This window comes from Macaca mulatta, chromosome X (assembly GCF_049350105.2).
Source record: "Macaca mulatta isolate MMU2019108-1 chromosome X, T2T-MMU8v2.0, whole genome shotgun sequence".
NCBI classification, from domain to species: domain Eukaryota; kingdom Metazoa; phylum Chordata; class Mammalia; order Primates; family Cercopithecidae; genus Macaca; species Macaca mulatta.
The window spans coordinates 157,039,239-157,057,670 of NC_133426.1; the positions used below are offsets into that span (position 1 = coordinate 157,039,239).

Below are 18,432 nucleotides of genomic sequence, written 5' to 3' on the forward strand. Positions count from 1 at the left end.
GGAGAAAGCAGCAGGTCATGCCACGATCCCACCAGTAATGTGGCCCGGAGGATCAGCAGGCTCACCCTGGCTTCGCCAATCAAAAGTATCACTCTAGCCTTCACAGGGAGGTGTGACAGAGAAGGCAGAAAGCAAAGCTGAGTGTTTGCTCCGCAGTCCTCATGCCAGCAAACTTGCATGGAGGTGTCAGGGACACACAGGAAGCCCAGTCTAGGAGAAGCTAAAAAGATAAACACCACCCGCTGTGGTTGAGAATGACATGTGCTATCCTGGACCAGCGGAATGATAGAAGCTCTAGGAGAGCCCAGGGGCAGGAGATGGAAGCTGTGCTGCAGAGCCGAGAGTGGGCAGGGAGACGGGGCCACAGATGCGGGCAGCCTCCTGAGAGGAGGGGATCACCAGCGATGGGTAACTTAGCACTTGCTCGAGGATGAGTGGGAATTCACATGGTGGAAGGCAGGCAGTTTAGACTGAGGAACGTCATGTGCAGGCACTGGCATATGTACCTCCTGGCCTTTCTCCATGTTTGGAGATGACAGGAACCTGGTGGTCTAGGGCAGAAAGAACATGTCAGCAGACTAAGGGGCTTGAACTTATCTTGTAAAGCAGTGGGGAACCACTAAAGAGGCTTTTGTTGTTGTTCCTGTTTCTTTAATTTTTTTCACCAACATCTAATTAAGAAAAATTTCAAACATACAAAAAAATTTAAAACTTCGTGTAGTGAACATCCATATTCCCAGCACGTAGACTTGTAATTAACATTTTGCATCACTCAGTTTATCTTGTCTGCCATCCCTCTTGTCCATCGATCTTATTTTTGTGACATATTTCAAAGTTACAGACATCAGTGTACCTCAACCTATCGTTACCTAGCATTTTACATTCGCTTATGATTCCTTTTTTTTTTTTGAGACGGAGTCTCGCTCTGTCGCCCAGGCTGGAGTGCAGTGGCCAGATCTCGGCTCACTACAACCTCCGCCTCCCAGGTTTACGCCATTCTCCTGCCTCAGCCTCCCGAGTAGCTGGGACTACAGGCGCCCGCCACCTCGCCCGGCTAGTTTTTTGTATTTTTTAGTAGAGACGGGGTTTCACCGGGTTAGCCAGGATGGTCTCGATCTCCTGACCTCGTGATCCGCCCGTCTCGGCCTCCCAAAGTGCTGGGATTACAGGCTTGAGCCACCGTGCCCGGCCATGATTCCTTTTTTAAGGTAAAATGTACATATAGTGAAACACATAAATCTTCCACGTACCAGTGGATAACTTTTGACAGATGCACACAACTATGAAACCGAGACCCCTATCGAGACACAGAGCAGAACCATCACCCCAGAAAGTGATGCCCAGTTGATCTTATTCACACACCTGACTCCTGCAGCCACAGGTCTCATTTCTATCATTACAGCTTACTTTTGTCTGTAGTGGAAGTTCATATAATTGGGCTCATATAATATGTACTCTTTTCTCATTGGCCTCTTTTACTCAGCATGTTGGTTTTGACATTTATCCATGCTGTCGTATCAGTAGCTCTTCCCATTGTATAAATATATAAATGTATCGCAGTTTCTCATCAATTCTCCTATTGATACCTGGCTGTCTCCAGGTTCTGTTTCTGGTTTTTGCTATCGTAGATCAAGCAATGAGCATTTTTTTATGTCTTTTTTCGCTGTTGTTGGAAGGGGGCAGAACATAGCTCCCATTTCTCTTGAATAGGGAATGAAATTGCTGGGTCACTGGGTAGGTCTATGGTAGTTTTAGAAGAAACTTTACATCCCTACCAACGATGTATGAGAAATGCAGTCACTCCACCTCTTCATCAACATTTGATACTACCTTTTAAATTTTAGTTATTCTGGAGGATGCATGGTGGTATCTCATTGTGGTTTAATTTGTATTTTCCCAAAGAACAGTGATTTTGTTTTTTTGTTTGTTTGTTTGCTTGTTTTTAATTTTAGGTTCAGGGATACATGTGCAGGTTTGCTATACAGGTAAATTGTGTGTCATGGGGGTTTGTTGTACAGATTATTTCATCATCCAGGTATTAAGCCTAGTATTCATTAGTTATTTTTCCTGATCCTCTCCCTCCTCCCACCCTCCACCCCCTGATAGGCCCCAGTGTGTGCTGTTCCCCTCTATGTGTCTATGTGTTCTCATCATTGAGCTCCCACTTGTAAGTGAGAACATGCGGTATCTGATTTTCTGCTCCTGAGTTAGTTTGCTTAGGATAATGGCTTCCAGCTCCATCTATGTTGTTACATAGGACATGATCTCATTTTTTTATGGCTGTGCAGTATTTCATGGTGTATATGTACCACATTTTCTTCCTCCAGTCCTCCGTTGATGGGCACTTAGGTTGATTCCGTGTCTTTGCTACTGCGAATAGTGCTGCAGTGAACATACACATGCATTTGTCTTTATGACAGAGCAATTTATGTTTGGGTATATACTAAATAATGGGATTGCTGGGTCAAATGGTAATTCTGTTTTAAGTTCTTTGAGAAATCACCAAACTTTTTTCAACACTGGCTGAACTGGTTTACATTCCCACCAGTAGTGCAAAAGTGTTCCCCTTTCATCCACAACCTTACCAGCATTTGTTATTTTTTGACTTTTTGATAACAGCCATTCTGACTGGTGTAAGAAGGTATCTCATTGTGGTTTTGATTTGCATTTCTCTAATGATTGGTGATGTTAAGCTTTTTTTCATATGCTTGCTGGCCGCATGTATGTCTTCTTTTCAGAAATGTCTGTTCATGTCTTTTGCCCACTGTTTAATGGGATGGCTTGTTCTTGGCTAGTAAATTTGTTTAAGTTCCTTATAGATTCTGGATATTAGACCTTTGTTGGATGCATAGTTTGCAAACATTTTCTCACATTCTATAGGTTGTCTGTTTACTCTGTTGAAAGTTTCTTTTGCTGTGCAGAAGCTCTTTAGTTTGACTAGGTCCCATGTGTCAATTTTTGGTTTTGTTGCAATTGCTTTTGGCGTCTTTGTCATGAAGATTTTGTCAGGTCCTATGACCAGAATAGTATTGCCTAACTTGTCTTCAGGGTTTTCATAGATTTGGGTTTTACATTTAAGTCTTTAATCCATCTTGAGTTGATTCTTGTATACAGCAAAAAGGTAGGGGTCCAGCTTCAATCTTCTGCATATGGCCAGTCAGTTATCCCAGCACCATTTATTGAATAAAGAGTCCTAACCAACCCAAATGTCCATCAATGATAGACTGGATTAAGAAAATGTGGCACATATACACCATGGAATACTATGCAGCCAGAAAAAAGGCTGAGTTAATGTCCTTTGTAGCAACATGGATGAAGCTGGAAACCATCATTCTGAGCAAACTATCACAAGGACAGAAAACCAAACACACCATGTTCTCACTCATAGGTGGGAATTGAACAATGAGAACACTTGGACACAGGGTGGGGAACATCACACACCGGGGCCTGTTGTAGGGTGGGAGGAGTGGGGAGGGATAGCATTAGGAGATATACCTAATGTAAATGACGAGTTGATGGGTGCAGCACACCAACATGGCACATGTATACATATGTAATAAACCTGCACGTTGTGCACACGTACCCTAGAACTTAAAGTATAATAATCATAATTTTTTTAAAAAAGAGTCCTTTCCCCACTGCTTGTTTTGTCAATTTTGTTGAAGATCAGATGGTTGTAGGTCTGTGGCGTTTTTTGTATGTTCTCTATTCTGTTCCACTGGTCTATGTGTCTGTTTTTGTACCAGTACCATGCTGTTTTGGTTACTGTAGCAGGACACAATACAAAAAGAAAACGTCAGGTCGATATCATTGATGAACATAGATGCAAAAATCCTCAACAAAACACCAGCAAATTGAATCCAGCAGCACATCAAAAAGCTAATCCAACACGATCAAGTAGGCTTTATCCCTGGGATGCAAGATTGGTTCAACCCACATAAATTATTTTGAACATCATGTAACATCCTTTGTGATGTGTCTGTTCAAATCCTATGCTCATTTTTTAATTGGACTGTGTCTTTTCATTGTTACACAGTATTTTTTAAACAGAGGAATGACAGGGTCAGATTCATGTTCTTGATGGTTCTCTCTTGCAGCTGCAAGGAGGACAAACTGGAGCAAAGATACCAGTTAAGAGGTTAAGGTCACCACTCTTAACCACTTAGCTGGTCATCCCAAGGGAGGGTGAAGATGGCCTGGGCTTGAGGGGAGATAAAGAGAAAGAATAATCTAGATTTACAAGATACCAGGGGAAAGACTTCTGGCATGAGACAGTGAGGAGATCAACAAATCCTCTCTTCAAAAAGCAACTATAAACCTGGACAAAAAGTTAGTCATTTCAGGGAAGTAATTTGATTTCAGTAAAAGCAGCTTGAGTCCATGGCATTTTTACCCAAGGCTGCTCTCATTTTTCCCTTCCCTAAGTCTGTTGGCAGATTGTTCAGCCAGAGCAAACACCAGCAGTAGTGTATGACTGCTAGGTCATATGGCAAGTCTATGTTGAACTTACAAGAAACTGTCAAGCTCTCTTCCAAAGTGGCAGTACCATTTTCCATTCTCACAAACAATGAATGAGCATTCTTGCCACTCTGCATCCTCATCAGCAATTGATATTATCAGCTTTTTGGATTTTAGACATTCTAACGGGTGTGTAGTGGTATCTTGTTTTCATTTATATTTCCCTGGTGAGAAATGACGTTGAATATGTTATTTTCCTATTTTACATTCTTCTTTGGTGAAGTCTGTTCATATTTTTTGCCCATTTAAAAATTGGGGTTGAGTTCTTATTGTTGACTTTTATGAATTTATTTATTTATTTATTTTTTGAGACGGAGTCTCACTCTGTCACCCAGGCTGGAGTGTGGTGGCGCAATCTCAGCTCACTGCAACCTCCACCTCCCAGGTTCAAGCGATTCTCCTGCCTCAGCCTCCCGAGTAGCTGGGACTACAGGCACTCGCCACCACGCCCGGTTAATTTTTTGTATGAGCCACTGCGCCTGGCCTATGAATTCTTTATATCATCTGAATACAAGTCCTTTATCGGGTATATGATTTTGCAAATAGTTTCTCCAAATCTGTGGCTTGTCTTTTTCTTTTCTTCATAGTGTTGTTCATAGAACAAAAGTATAAAGTATTATGTGTATGTCTACACAGAAACCTGTATGTAATGTTTAAAAATGTTGGCCAGATGCGGGGGCTCACGCCTGTAATCCCAGCACTTTGGGAGGCCAAGGCGGGCGGATCACAAGGTCAGGAGATTGAGACCATCCTGGCTAACGTGGTGAAACCCCGTCTCTACTAAAAATACGAAAAAAAAAAATTAGCTCGGCACGGTGGCGGGTGCCTGTAGTCCCAGCTACTAGGCAGACTGAGGCAGGAGAATGGCGTGAACCTGGGAGGCAGAGCTTGCAGTGAGCTGAGATCGCGCCACTGCACTCCAGCCCGGGCGACTGAGCGAGACTCCGTCTCAAAAAAAAAAAAAAAAGTTTATAGCTGGGCGCAGTGGCTCACACCTGTATACCAGCATATTGGGAGGCCAAGGCAGGAGAATCACCTGAGCCCAGGAGCTCGAGACCACCCTGGGCAACATAGCAAGATCCCATCCCTACAAAAATTTTAAAAGTTAGTCAAATATGGTGGTGCGTATCTGTGGTCCCAGATACTCAGGAGGCTGAGGGAAGGATTGTTTGAGATCAGGAGGTCAATGCTTCAGTGAACTGTGTTTGCATTATTGCACTCCAGGCTGGGCAACAGAGTGAGATCCTATCTAAAAAAAAAAATGTTTATGGCAGCTTTATTCATATTCACCCCAGACTGGAAGCAACCAAGATGTCCTTCAGCAGGTGAATGGATAAACAAAGTGGTACATCCATACAATGGGATATTGTTCAATGCTAAAAAGAACAAACTACCAAGCTATGAAAAAACACAAAAGAACTTTAAATGCATATTGCTAAGTGAAAGAAGCTAGTCTGAAAAGCCTATATACTGCATGGGTCCAATTATATGGCATCCTGGATAAGGTAAAACTATAGAGAAATAAACAAATAAGTGGTTGCACTAATAGAAAATAGATTAGGGTTGAGGGAAGGGGGAGTGGCTGACTATCAAGGGCATATACAGAAGTCCTTGTATGGTGAGGAAACTGTTCTGTATGGTACTTGGGGGGTGGACATGTGACTCTATGCATTTGCCAAAACCCATAGAACTGTATGTTACAAAGAGTGAACTTTAATGCCTACAAGCAAAAGAACAAAACATCAACCAGGTGGGTGGGGGACTCCCAGGATAGAAAGGAGACTATGACAAATGAATCTAACTCCATTATAAATGGGTGGCATAACTGTACTGAATGGATGAGGAAGGTAAAGGAATCGACCTAAGCAACTTTGAAAAACAGTATTTTGACTGGAAACTGTAAGGTAAAGACGAAAGAAACTGAACATAAACACTGGACTCTAGTTGGTAAAGTTGTTTCTCCTGGGGGTATGAGTTAGCAATTCTGATGCTCTAAATGTGTATACCTGAATTGAGTAAGATAGTAAATAGATGACAGGTAGTAGAAGCTAGGTGTCTCACTGTCAGAGAGGAAAGTTATAGGTAAGCAAGAAAGGAAGATCAAAATAATCCTTCTGGCACTGGATTACAGTTGGAGATATAAGTATGAAGTCATGTTTAGGTTATATACCTGCTGATGGTTAAAAGAAATTATTTGGATATGTGTGTATATATGGTGTTATGTACTGAACATTTGTATCCCTTCTCAAGGTCATATTTCGTTGAAGTCCTAACCTCCAATGTGATGATATTAGGAGGTGGGGTCTTTGGGAGTTAATTAGGTCATGAAGGCCAACCCCTCATGATAGGATTAGGACCTTTATAAGAAGAGACACCAGAGCTTTCTCCCTACTCTGTCCTCTCCACCAATCAGGGATACAAGAAGAAGACAGCCATCTCCAAAACAGGATGCAGATCCTCACTAGATACTGGATCTATCAGTGACTTGATCTTGGACTTCCCAGCCTCTAGAACTGTGAGAAACAAATGTCTGTTGCTTAATTACCACCCAGTCTGTGGTAATTTGTCATAACAGCCTGAAGTAAGACACATGGGTTAGTATATATACATATATTTCCTATTTCCTATCTCTGTCTGCTTAGACAGTCTAGAAGTAGTGATATACCACTAGGCAATGAATACTCAAATCTTGATTTCTAATACCATTCTCTTCCCCAGTGAAAAAGAATGACATACAGAATTGGACACCAAGGAAATAAATCCAAGAGGCAACAGTGTTCAGAAAGAAGTAGTGAATGAGACTCATGAATGAGACCAGTCAATGAGTGAGAAAGGGCCCAGGAAGAAAGAATGTTAAGGAGAAGGGGATCATCAAAGTCAAATGCTACAGAGGCCACACAGGACAGAGGGCTGTGACCATCAGGAAACCATTGGGAACCACTGGGAACCTAGAGCTTGCATACGCTAGGATATGCATGGCAAGGGGGCCATGAGGAGTTGAAACATTGGCCTCAAATTTCTCAAAGTGCTATGGAAAGCAGTCTGTTGGTAGAAATGGGAGACAATCAGAGTCCTGCCCAGGCTGGGCAGGAAGGAAATAAGGGTGGAAGAGGAGGGCTTATAGGCCATCACCTTCTTAGAGAAAGGCAATAGGACCTGTTGATAAAAGACTGTCATCGTCACCTATAGGCAAAATGTGGGGCTTCTACAGGGTCAATAAGAGGCCTTCTTGAGAAAAAAGTCCACAACAAATAATGTATTATTTTGAAAATATACTCCAAAAGTATAGCTGAATCTATGTGCCTAAGACCCAAGCCTGAAAAATGCATTAATTAGGATTCTTTTTATGCTGAAGATCATAATTTATTGAAATGTGATATTTTACCTTTGCTCACGGCATTAGCATATTTTTGTGTAAAGGACAGTATCTGAGAATTCCATGGTGTGCTTATCATAACCATGTTTCAGTTTCACACTTGTCCTTTTTTCCATGACTCCCTTTATCTTCTTTTCCTGACACCTATAATGGCAGAGGGTATAACTTAAGCTAACAATTGATTATTCTTTACAAGAGAAGTTCAAATATGAGCCTAATTAAAGAATTTCTGAACACTTCTTCCTTGCTAAAACATGCACTTTTAATAAGGAAAAGCCCCTGACATGCCATTCAGACTTTCATTCATGTGTGTGCTTACATGTGTGCCTACTGCTCTCATTTCACCATCTGGAAATACCACTTATCACCCAGGAGTAATTGGCCAATTTGCTGGATTTACCCTTTAAATGTTCCATGTTCTTCTGACACCTGTGGGTTTCATTTAGAGGCTTTTTGTGCTTTTTAGTAGAGATGACTCTGTCTGGAAAGGTGTTTCGAAGGACAAATTTAACTATGGTATCCTTTAATCAGAAGAGAACACTATTGCCGTATGAAAGGCACACCGTTCTCGCAAGAAAAGAGAAAACACTAGTAACCACAGCCAAGACTGTGGGGAGTATATCAGAGTTACAACCAGATACACCCATAACTTGTCACACTTATAACCGGGTGTAATAGCAATTTGCCATTGCAACAGGTTACAACCAGAGTTACCACCACAGCTTACCATCGTAACATGTTGCTATCACAACAGATTACAACCACAAGTTACAATCACAATGGGTTACAACCACAAGTTACAATCACTAGCTTGTCTTGCTACATCAACAAATCTGGCTAATATTCCCTTCATACTTCATACTTGATGTATACTATGATAAAAGGTTGAAATCTTTGGTCACTTGGGGAATTAACACGATCTGGCCTTGGGGAGGACATGACTATTCTGGGGTAACATGAGGGAACTTCTTTGTGGTGATGGAACAGTTCTGCCTCCTAATTATGGTAATGGTTACTCAAATCTACACACAAAACATTTTTATAGACCTACTCATACTCGCTCACACACGCATATCTGAATGCATGCAAAATCTGATGCAATCTGAACAAAGTCTATAGCTGATTTAACAATACTGTACTAGTGTTGACTTCCTGGTTTTGATAATGACTAAGGTTATGTAAGGAGAAGCTAGGTGAAGTGTACACAGGAACTCTCTAGAACTATTTTTACAACTTCTTGTGAGAACCATTTCAAAATAAAAAGGTATTTTAAAAGACATCTGACTTGCTATGGGTCTCTTAAAAAAAATGCTTGTCATGATGAGTTTGCTCCTCCCATCCCAAGAGTGAGTGAGTCTCTCGAGGTTGAGAGGGCTGTTTTCAGAGTCCACTGGCCCCCAGTTATTGTCATTGGTGGTGTTGCCTCAGCAAATAGGCTTCAGCCAGCATGAAACTTGAACCTATCAGCACTGCTGCTTAAGGAACATCAGGGGAAATGTGGGGCTTTTCCAAGATGGCTTATAAATCCCCCCCTTGAACTGCATCACTCACGTCATTCTGAATGAACCCCAGTTGGCAGGCTGGGATGTCTGGGAACTACCACTCATTTCCCAGCGGCTCAATTAATCTGGTTGCTGCATAATCACCTTTTTCACCACAATAAGGGTTGTGTTGGCACAAATCAATGCTCCTACCTTTACCCTTGTCAGGTTTGTATTCTCCACCCCCTACTATGTCTTCAAGATCCTTGTCTGAAAAACCTGGAGAAAATAAAACATACATTTCAATGACAAGAAAAAAAATCAGCAACAAGAAACTTGTGTTAATGTTGCCCAGGATTCAGAAAATGATTGCCAGTTCCACTTAAGAATGCCCTTCATGAAATTCTAAGAGGCCCTCCCAGACCCCCTTCCACTGGTGTACATGTCCCGCATAATGTCCCACCACTCTGAGTATGAGTAGAACCATGGATAGGATGGCTACCACTCCCGTGATTAGGTTAGATTACATGCCAAAGGTGAAGGGACTTTGCAGAGGTAATTAAGGTACCAAATCAATTTGACTTTGCATTAATAAAAAAGGAGATTATCCTAGATGGGCATGACTTAATCAGGTGATATCCTCAAAAGCAGGTTCAGGCCTTCTCTGAGCTCAGACATGAGAAGCAACAGAGTCAGTCGGTCTCTCCTCCTTTCTCCCCTACCAACCCCTCTGTCGGTCATTCTCCTGCTGGTCTTAAAGCAGCAAGCAGTCATTATTTCTACAGCTGCAAGGGAATGCACTGTCAACAACCAATTGAGCTTGGAAGGGAACCCAACCTCAGATGAGACCCCAGCCCTCACCAACACCTTGACTGCAACTATATGAGCTCCTGAGCAGAACACTCAGCTTAGCTGTTCCTCAACTCCGGACCAAAGGAAACAGTAAGATAATAAATGGGTGTTGTCTTAACTCAGAGTTTCTGATTTTTGTTATGCAGCAAGGAAACTGATACAAGGAAACAGAAAATTTATGAACGAGTAAAAGATCCATTGAAAGGACAAGAGAGTCCCACAGAACCAAGTGTGGAAAGTGTACTGATAGAGTTTCACACTCCACACTACGCTTAACCTGTAAGAAACAACCGCTTTTGTTGGGGCCAAGTTTTGATGTCCTATCCAAGATTAGCCACAAGGATCTGAAAAGTCTGTGAAAATATTCTTCCCTTTCCCTACTGAGTATGGGTGTGAGGCCAGATTTCCTTCATATACTTCAACCAAAACATCATCTCGCGATGGAATAAAGTGCCTGTGAAAATCCAGCTGCTTCCATCCAGCCAGACATGAGAGAAATCTGCAAAAATGTAACATCATGTCGCTCTCCTCAATACAAGTTTTTGTCTTGCAAGCATAGTTATTTCTCATAAAAATGTTATTTATGTTAAATGTATGGGGTTTAATGTTGCTCATTTTAGATTAATAAAGTCTTTCGGTTTTAAATTCTAAGATGATGAGTATTGATAAACGTGACCCACATAAGCAAAATCTCTTGAGATCTCAATGATTTCGGGAGTCCCGAGACCAAAAAAGTTTGAGTACCACCATGATAGGGTTCTCCAGTGATATGAAGTGCCTCCAGCTCTGCCAGGCCCAGGCTGGCTCTGTCTCTGTGGGATGACATAATTAATGAGACAGAACCAGACCAGGTGGGACTTACCTCCTCCTCCAGCAATCGGTTTCCTGCGGCCATCATCTCGATCATTTCGATCATCCAAGGCATCAGCCAAGTCAAAATCATTTCCTTCATGGGATCCCAAAATAAAAGAAATACTCAATTAGTTCATCTATGGGTAGCTCATTTGGATCCTGTCTCAGAGGGAGCCCCATGGAATCCTTCCCTTACTGCTCTCCTCAGAGCGGCCTCCTTACCTAAAGTATTTGCTGGAGCTCTGGTGGTTACTGGCCTCTTGGTCGTGGTGGTTACCTGGTTCCATTTCTCTAAAAGCGGAAGAGAGGACAGTAAAGGGAGCACATTTAGGAACAAAATGTAGCAGCCATTCATGTCTCAGGGAAGTTACATCATGAATATTCTTGTCTTGGTCCTTGAGGCTCCTATAGCACCTCTAAATAATCACTTTGAGATGGATGACAAGGAGATATAAAAGGCTTCAATGACATGGGTTCTGTTCACTTTTCTTCAAGGGATGGGGGTTATGAGGCAGACATAGTCCCACATGTGGCCAGGTAAGTGGTAAAGCTGGGACTTGAGCCCGGATCTGTGAGAGACGACCACATGGACTGAGGAGTTCTAGAGTTTGAGCACAAGTGCTTGAGAGCTCCAAGCCTTGGTTCCACCACTGTCAACCTGGCACTTGAACTATAGCTAATCCTGCCCAGGGATGGACAGATTGAGGTTGCATTCCCAGTGAACTGTTTTAGTATCTTATACACAGCAAGTGGTTACAACACACATATATATAATTTTATAAAACTGTGATTACTGTTATAAACATTAGGTCTCTGGGCTCAACCAGATTCTTTTCAAATATGGACTTCTTTCACACCAATTACACAGATGACATTCATACATTTTCCAATTGATTCTTTTCTTGAACTTTAGAAGACTGTGCTGTAACTGTTCTCACTATTGAAGTTAATAGACGGAAAAGACAAAGATAGTGCTATATACAGCAAGTACCTGGGAGAGAAACAGCAATGTATGTGGGGAAAAAAACCTAAATGAGTTTTACAGAGCAATAATGTGATATCCAAACTGCCTAGGGACATTTAAAATGTATTGCCTATCATTTTTTGATAGACCTTCGGTGTTGTCTGTGGATCAAAGAAATGCAGGTCTGAATCTTCTGCAAAGAAAGTACAAAAACAATACAGTAAGTCAAGTCATGACCCAACAGTTCTCAGATAGAATAAAGAGGGATATTACAAAATGATAAAAGGACCAATCTAGCAGGAAGACATAATCATCCTGAAAGTGTGTGCACCTAACAATAGAGTGTCTAGACACATTAAGTAAAACCTGATAGAGCTAAAAGGAGAAATAAGCAAACACACATTTATAGTTGGGGACTCACAGTAACTGGTAGAATTACTAGACAGAAAATCTACAAGGATATTGAAGAAGTGAACAATAATCAACCAATGGGATTTAATCGGCACAACAGGACACACCAGCCAATCACAGCAGAGTAAACAATTGTTTAACCACTCACAGAATATTCGCCTGAGATCATATTATGAACCAAGAAATAAACTTCAAGAAAGTTAAAAGTATTGAAATTATGCAGAGAGGTATCATTAAATACTTAATTCAAATTAGAAACAGAGAAGAAACAATAGAAAACAAGAAAATCTCTAAACATTTGGATATTAAACAACATACTTCTAAATAAAACAAGGGTTAAAGAAAAAGTTTCAAAGGAAATTTTTTAAAATACATAGAACTGTGTGAAAATGAAAACACAATATAGCAAAATACATGGGATCTAAAGCAGTGCAGAAAGAAGTTTATAGTATTCAATGCATAAGTTAGATATCAAGAAAAGCCTCAAATAAATAACCCAAGTTACTAATTCGAGATGCTAGAAAAAGAAGCTAGCTAGATACTAGAAAAACAAAACCAAAGCAAGCAGATAGAAATAATACACACAAGAGCAGAGATCCATGAAATTGAAAATAGGAATGCAATACTAAAAAAAAAAAAAAATAATAAAACCAAAAGCTTATTTATATAGTAAAAAGGGATAAACCTCTAGCCTTAGTAACAAACATAAAAGTTAAAAAAGATGATATGCCAATAAAAGGACTGAAATGGGACATTATAGATCTTGCAACCAGTAAAAGAATAATAATGGAATAATATGAACTTTTTTAGCTCACATATTTGACAACTTGGAAGAAACAGACCAATTTCTCAAAAACCACCAACTACCAAAATACAACCTAATCCTGTGTTCATGGATTAGAAGATGCTAAATTGTTAAAATGGCAATGCATACTATCTAAAGCAATCTACAGATCCAATGGAATCTCTACCAAAATCCCAATGACATTTGTTGCAGAAATAGACAAATTCATCCTAAAATTCACACGGAATTTCAAGGAACCTCAAACAGCCAAAACAATCTAGAAAAAGAACATAGAAGATTCACACTTCCTGATTTTTAAATTTACTACAAAACTACAAATATCACAACACGTGTGGTACTGACATCAAGAACAGACATACAAACCCATGAAATATATTAGGAAGCCCAGAAATAGGCCGGGTGCAGTGGCTCACACCTGTAATCTCAGCACTTTGGGAGGCTGAGGCAGGTACACTGCTTGAGCCCAGGAGCTCAAGACCAGTCTGGCAACATAGTGAAATCCCATCTCTACAAAAAATACAAAAAAATTAGCCAAGTGTGGTGACATGCACCTGTGGTTCCAGCTACTTGAGAGGCTGAGATGGAAAGATTGCTTCAGCCCAGGTGGAGGCTGGAGTGAGCCGTGATCACACCACTATACACCAGCCTGGGCGACAGAGTGAGACCCTGTCAAAAAAAAAAAAAAAAAAAGAGAAGAAGAGAGGGAGGGAGGGAAGAAGGAAGGAAGGAAGGGAGGGAGGGAGGCAAAAGGAAGAAGGGAGGGAGGGAGGGAGGCAGGGAGGGAGGGAGGGAAAGGGGAGAAAGGAAAGGAAAAGGGAAGAGAAAGGAGGAAGGAAGGAAGCAAGCAAGCCCAGATATAAACCCTTGGTCACTAGATTCTCAACAGTATGTCAAGACCATTAGATGGGGGAAAGGACAGTCTTTTCAACTAATGGTGCTGGGAAAATTGGATATCCACATGCAAAGGAATGACTTTGGACCCTGACCTATACTATATACAAAAATTAACTCAAAATAGATAGAAGATTCTTAGACATGGTGGCATGAAAAAAAGAAATAGTTCAAAGAACTAAATATAAAAGCTAAAACTATAAAACTCTCAGGAGAAAACATTACAAAAACGTTTCATGATATTGGATTTGAAGATGATTTCCTGGATATGATACCAAAAGCACAGGCAACATCAACAACAAAAACAAAATAAATAAACTGATCTTCATCAAAATTTAAAAATTTTTGAGACAGGGTCTCACTCTGTCAACCAAGCTGGCTGGAGCGCAGTGGCACAATCATGCCACTCACTGCAACCTCCGCCTTCCAGACTCAAGTGATCTTCTTATCTTAGCCTCCTGAGTAGCTAGGACTACAGGCTTACGCCACCATGCCCAGCTAATTTTTGTACTTTTTGTACAGACAGGGTTGCCCCATGTTGGCAAGGCTGGCCTCAAACTCCTGGGCTCAAGCCATCCACCTGCTTTGGCATCCCAAAGTGCTGGGATTATAGGCATGTGCCACCACGCCCAGTCTAAAATTAAAAACTTTTGTGCATCAAAGGACAACCTCAAGAGAGTAAAAAGATAACTCTTTTTACTCTCTTGGGAGAAAATATTTACAAATCTTACATCCAATAAGGGATTAATATCCACACTATATAAAGAACTTACACAAGTCAACAACAACAAAAACCCTGATATTTAAGGCTAGGCAAAGTGGCTCATGCTTGTAATCCCAGAACTTTGGGAGGCTGAGGCGGGTGGATTACTTGAGTCCAGAAGTTCAAGACCAGCCTGGACAACATGGTGAAATCCTGTCTCCACCAAAAAAAACCAAAAAAACAAAACACACACACACACACAAAAATTAGACAGGTGTGGTGGCACACCTGTAGTCCCACCTCCTCAGGAGGCTGAAGTAGGAGGATTGCTTGAGCCCGGAGGTGGAGGTTGCAGTAAGCTGAGATCATACCACTGCACTCCAGACTGGGTGACAAAGCAAGACCCTGTCTCAAAAAAAAAAAAAAAAAAAAAGGGAAAAAACAAAAACAAACAAAAAAACGGTTTTAAAATGGGCAAAGGACTTGAATAGACATATCTTCAAAGAAGATATACAAATGACCAATAAGCACATGAAAAGATGCTCAGTGTCATTAGTCATTAGGGATATCAAATAAAAACTGCAATGAGATACCAGTTTGCACCCATTAGGATGGCTATTATTAAAAGAAAAATGAAAAATTACAAGTATTGGTGTGGACATGAAGAAATTGGAACCCTGGTATATTGCTGGTGGGAATGTAAAATGGTGCAGCTGCTGTGGAAAACAGTTTGGCACTTCCTCAAAATGTGAAACAGAGTTCCCATATGATCCAGCAATTCCACTTCTAGGTCCATACCCAAATGAATTGAAAGCAGAGACTCTAACAGATATCTGTACGCCAATGTTCCTAACAGCATTATTCACAACAGCTAAAAGGTGGAAACAACACAAATGGCCATCAACATATAAATGGATAAACAAAATATGGTATATACATATAATGCAATATTATTCAGCCTTAAAAGAAAGAAACTCTGGTACATGCCGCAACATGAAAAAACCTGGAAAACATTATATTAAGTGAAATAAACCAGACACAAAAGAACAAATCTTGTGCAATTCTGCTTATAAGAGGTACCTAGAATGGGCAAATTCTCAGAGACAGAAAGTATAATAGAGGTTACCAGGGGCTAGGAGTAAGGAGAAATGAGGAGTTACTGTTGTATGGGCATAGGGATTCTAACTGGGCTGATGAAAAACTTTTGGAAATGATCATGGTAATAGCTGCACAACATTGTGAATACCGATGAGCCTCCATATCCATAGGTTCCGCATCCAGAACCATGTGTTTGACCAATCATGGATCAAAATATTCAAAGAACCAAAAACAAAAAGTAATACAACTATAAAAATAATATAAATTTTAAAAATGCAGTATAATAACCATACAGCATTATACTATATTAGGTATTATAAGTAATCTGGAAATGATTTAAACTATATGGGAGGATGTGTGTGGGTTATATGCAAATACTATGCCATTTCATATCAGAGAATTGAGCATCAAAGGATTTTGGTATTTGCAGGGGGTCCCAGATCCAATGCCCAGGAAATACTAATGGAGAGGCAAATATCTACTAAGTACCACTGAATTATACAACTTAAAAATGGTTAAAACAGTAAATTTTATATGTATGCTTACCACAATAATAAAAAACTCAGCCGGGCACGGAGGCTCACACCTGTAATCCCAGTACTTTGGGTGGGTGGATCACACCTGAGTCAGGAGTTCGAGATCAGCCTGACCAACATGGAGAAACCCCGTCACTACTAAAAATATAAAATTAGCCAGGTGTGGTGGTGCATGCCTGTAATCCCAGCTACTCGGGAGGCTGAGGCAGGAGATTCACTTAAACCTGGGAGGCGGAGGTTGTGGTGAGCCGAGATCACGCCTTTGCACTCCAGCTTGGGCAACAAAAGTGAAACTTCGTCTCAAAACAACAACAACAACAACAACAACAAAAAACAAACCTCAACCTAGATGAAATACACAACCTGAATATTCCTATAACCATTAATTAATTCAATTAAAGTCTCCTAAAAAAAAGAAACCTCCAGGACTTGGTGATTTACCTGGAGAATTCTACCAAACATTTAAAAAGGAATTAACACCAATTGTATACAATCTCTTCCAGAAAGGAGACAGGAAGAAATTTCTTCCCCATTCATTTTGTAAGGCCAGTATTACCCTGGTAACAAACACAGATAAAGACCTGTATTAATCCATTTTCACACTGATATAAAGATACTGCCTGAGACAGGATAATTCATAAAGAAAAGAGGTTTAATTGACTTACAGTTCCTCATGGCTGGGGAGGCCTCAGAAAATTTACAATTATAGTGGAAGGCAAAGGGGAGATAGGCATCTTCACAAGGTGGCAGGAGAGAGAGAGGAGCAAAGCGGGAACTGCCAAACACTTTAAAAATCATCAGCTCTCGTGAGAACTCACTTACTATCATGAGAACAGCATGGGGAACCATCCCTATGATCCAATCACCTTCCACCAGGTCCCTCCCTAGACACCTGGGGATTACAATTCGAGATGAGATCTGGGTGGGGACACAGAGCCAAACTATATCAAGACCATATTTAAAAAAAAAAAAAATATATATATATATATATACACACACACACACACACACACACACACACTAATGTCTCTCATCAATTTACATGCCAAATCGTCAACAAAATATTAACAAACATAGTAGAATGCATAAAGAGAATTAAACAGCATGAAAAATTGAATTTATTCCAGTCAGGCAAGCTGGATCAATACTTGAAAATCAATCAATGTAATCTACCCTGTCAACAGGCCAAAGAAGACAAATCATATCAATGGACATGAAAAAATCTAACACCCATTTATGGAAAAAAAAATACTTTCAGCAAATTAGATATAAAGGGGAACTATCTCAACTTCATAAAGAACATCTAGAAAACACGTATAGCTATCAGCAGACTTAATGGTGAAAGACTAAACGCTCTTTCTCTAAGGTCTGAAACAGAGCAAGGACATCACTCTTACCACTCTTATTTAACATGGTACTGAAATGTCTAGCATTGCAACATGAAAAAATATATACAGATTGGAAAGGAAGAACTATATATGTTTCTGTTTGCAGATGACATGATCGGGTACATAGAAAATTCCAAGAAATCTACAAAAAATTCCTATAACTAATAAGGGAGTTCAGCAAGGTCTCAGGATACAAGATCAATAATATCGATCACATATAATAGTAGTGAACATATTAAACCCAAAATTAAAAAGACACTGCCATTCACAATTGCTCCAAAGAAAATATTTAGGATGGGACAGTGGCTCACGCCTATAATGCCAGCACTTTAAGAGGACAAAGCAGGCAGATCACCTGAGCTCAGGAGTTTGAAACCTGGGCAACATGGTGAAACCCCATCTTTATTAAAATACAAAAATTAGCCAGGTGTGGTGGTATGTGCCTGTAGTCCCAGCTACTTGGGAGGCTGAGGTGGGAGAATCTTGCTTGAGCTGGGGAGGTGGAGGCTGCAGTGAGACGAGATCATGCCACTGCACTTCAGCCTGGGCAGCAGAGC

At 40.6% G+C, this 18,432-nt stretch overlaps 1 protein-coding gene across 5 annotated transcripts in view; it reads right to left on the bottom strand.

The window, feature by feature from the left end:
• The window catches only part of CD99L2 (CD99 molecule like 2), a 123,846-nt gene that overhangs the window by 18,690 nt on the left and 86,724 nt on the right, over positions 1–18,432 (bottom strand). For all 5 annotated transcript variants that reach the window (XM_077987874.1, XM_077987873.1, XM_015128388.3 and 2 more), the window contains 3 exons: positions 11,302–11,370; positions 11,090–11,173; positions 9,589–9,654 (listed from right to left, as the gene is read on the bottom strand). In XM_077987874.1, the coding sequence (XP_077844000.1) occupies positions 9,589–9,654; positions 11,090–11,173; positions 11,302–11,370 (219 nt within the window). The remainder of the gene's footprint in view (positions 1–9,588; positions 9,655–11,089; positions 11,174–11,301; positions 11,371–18,432) is intronic.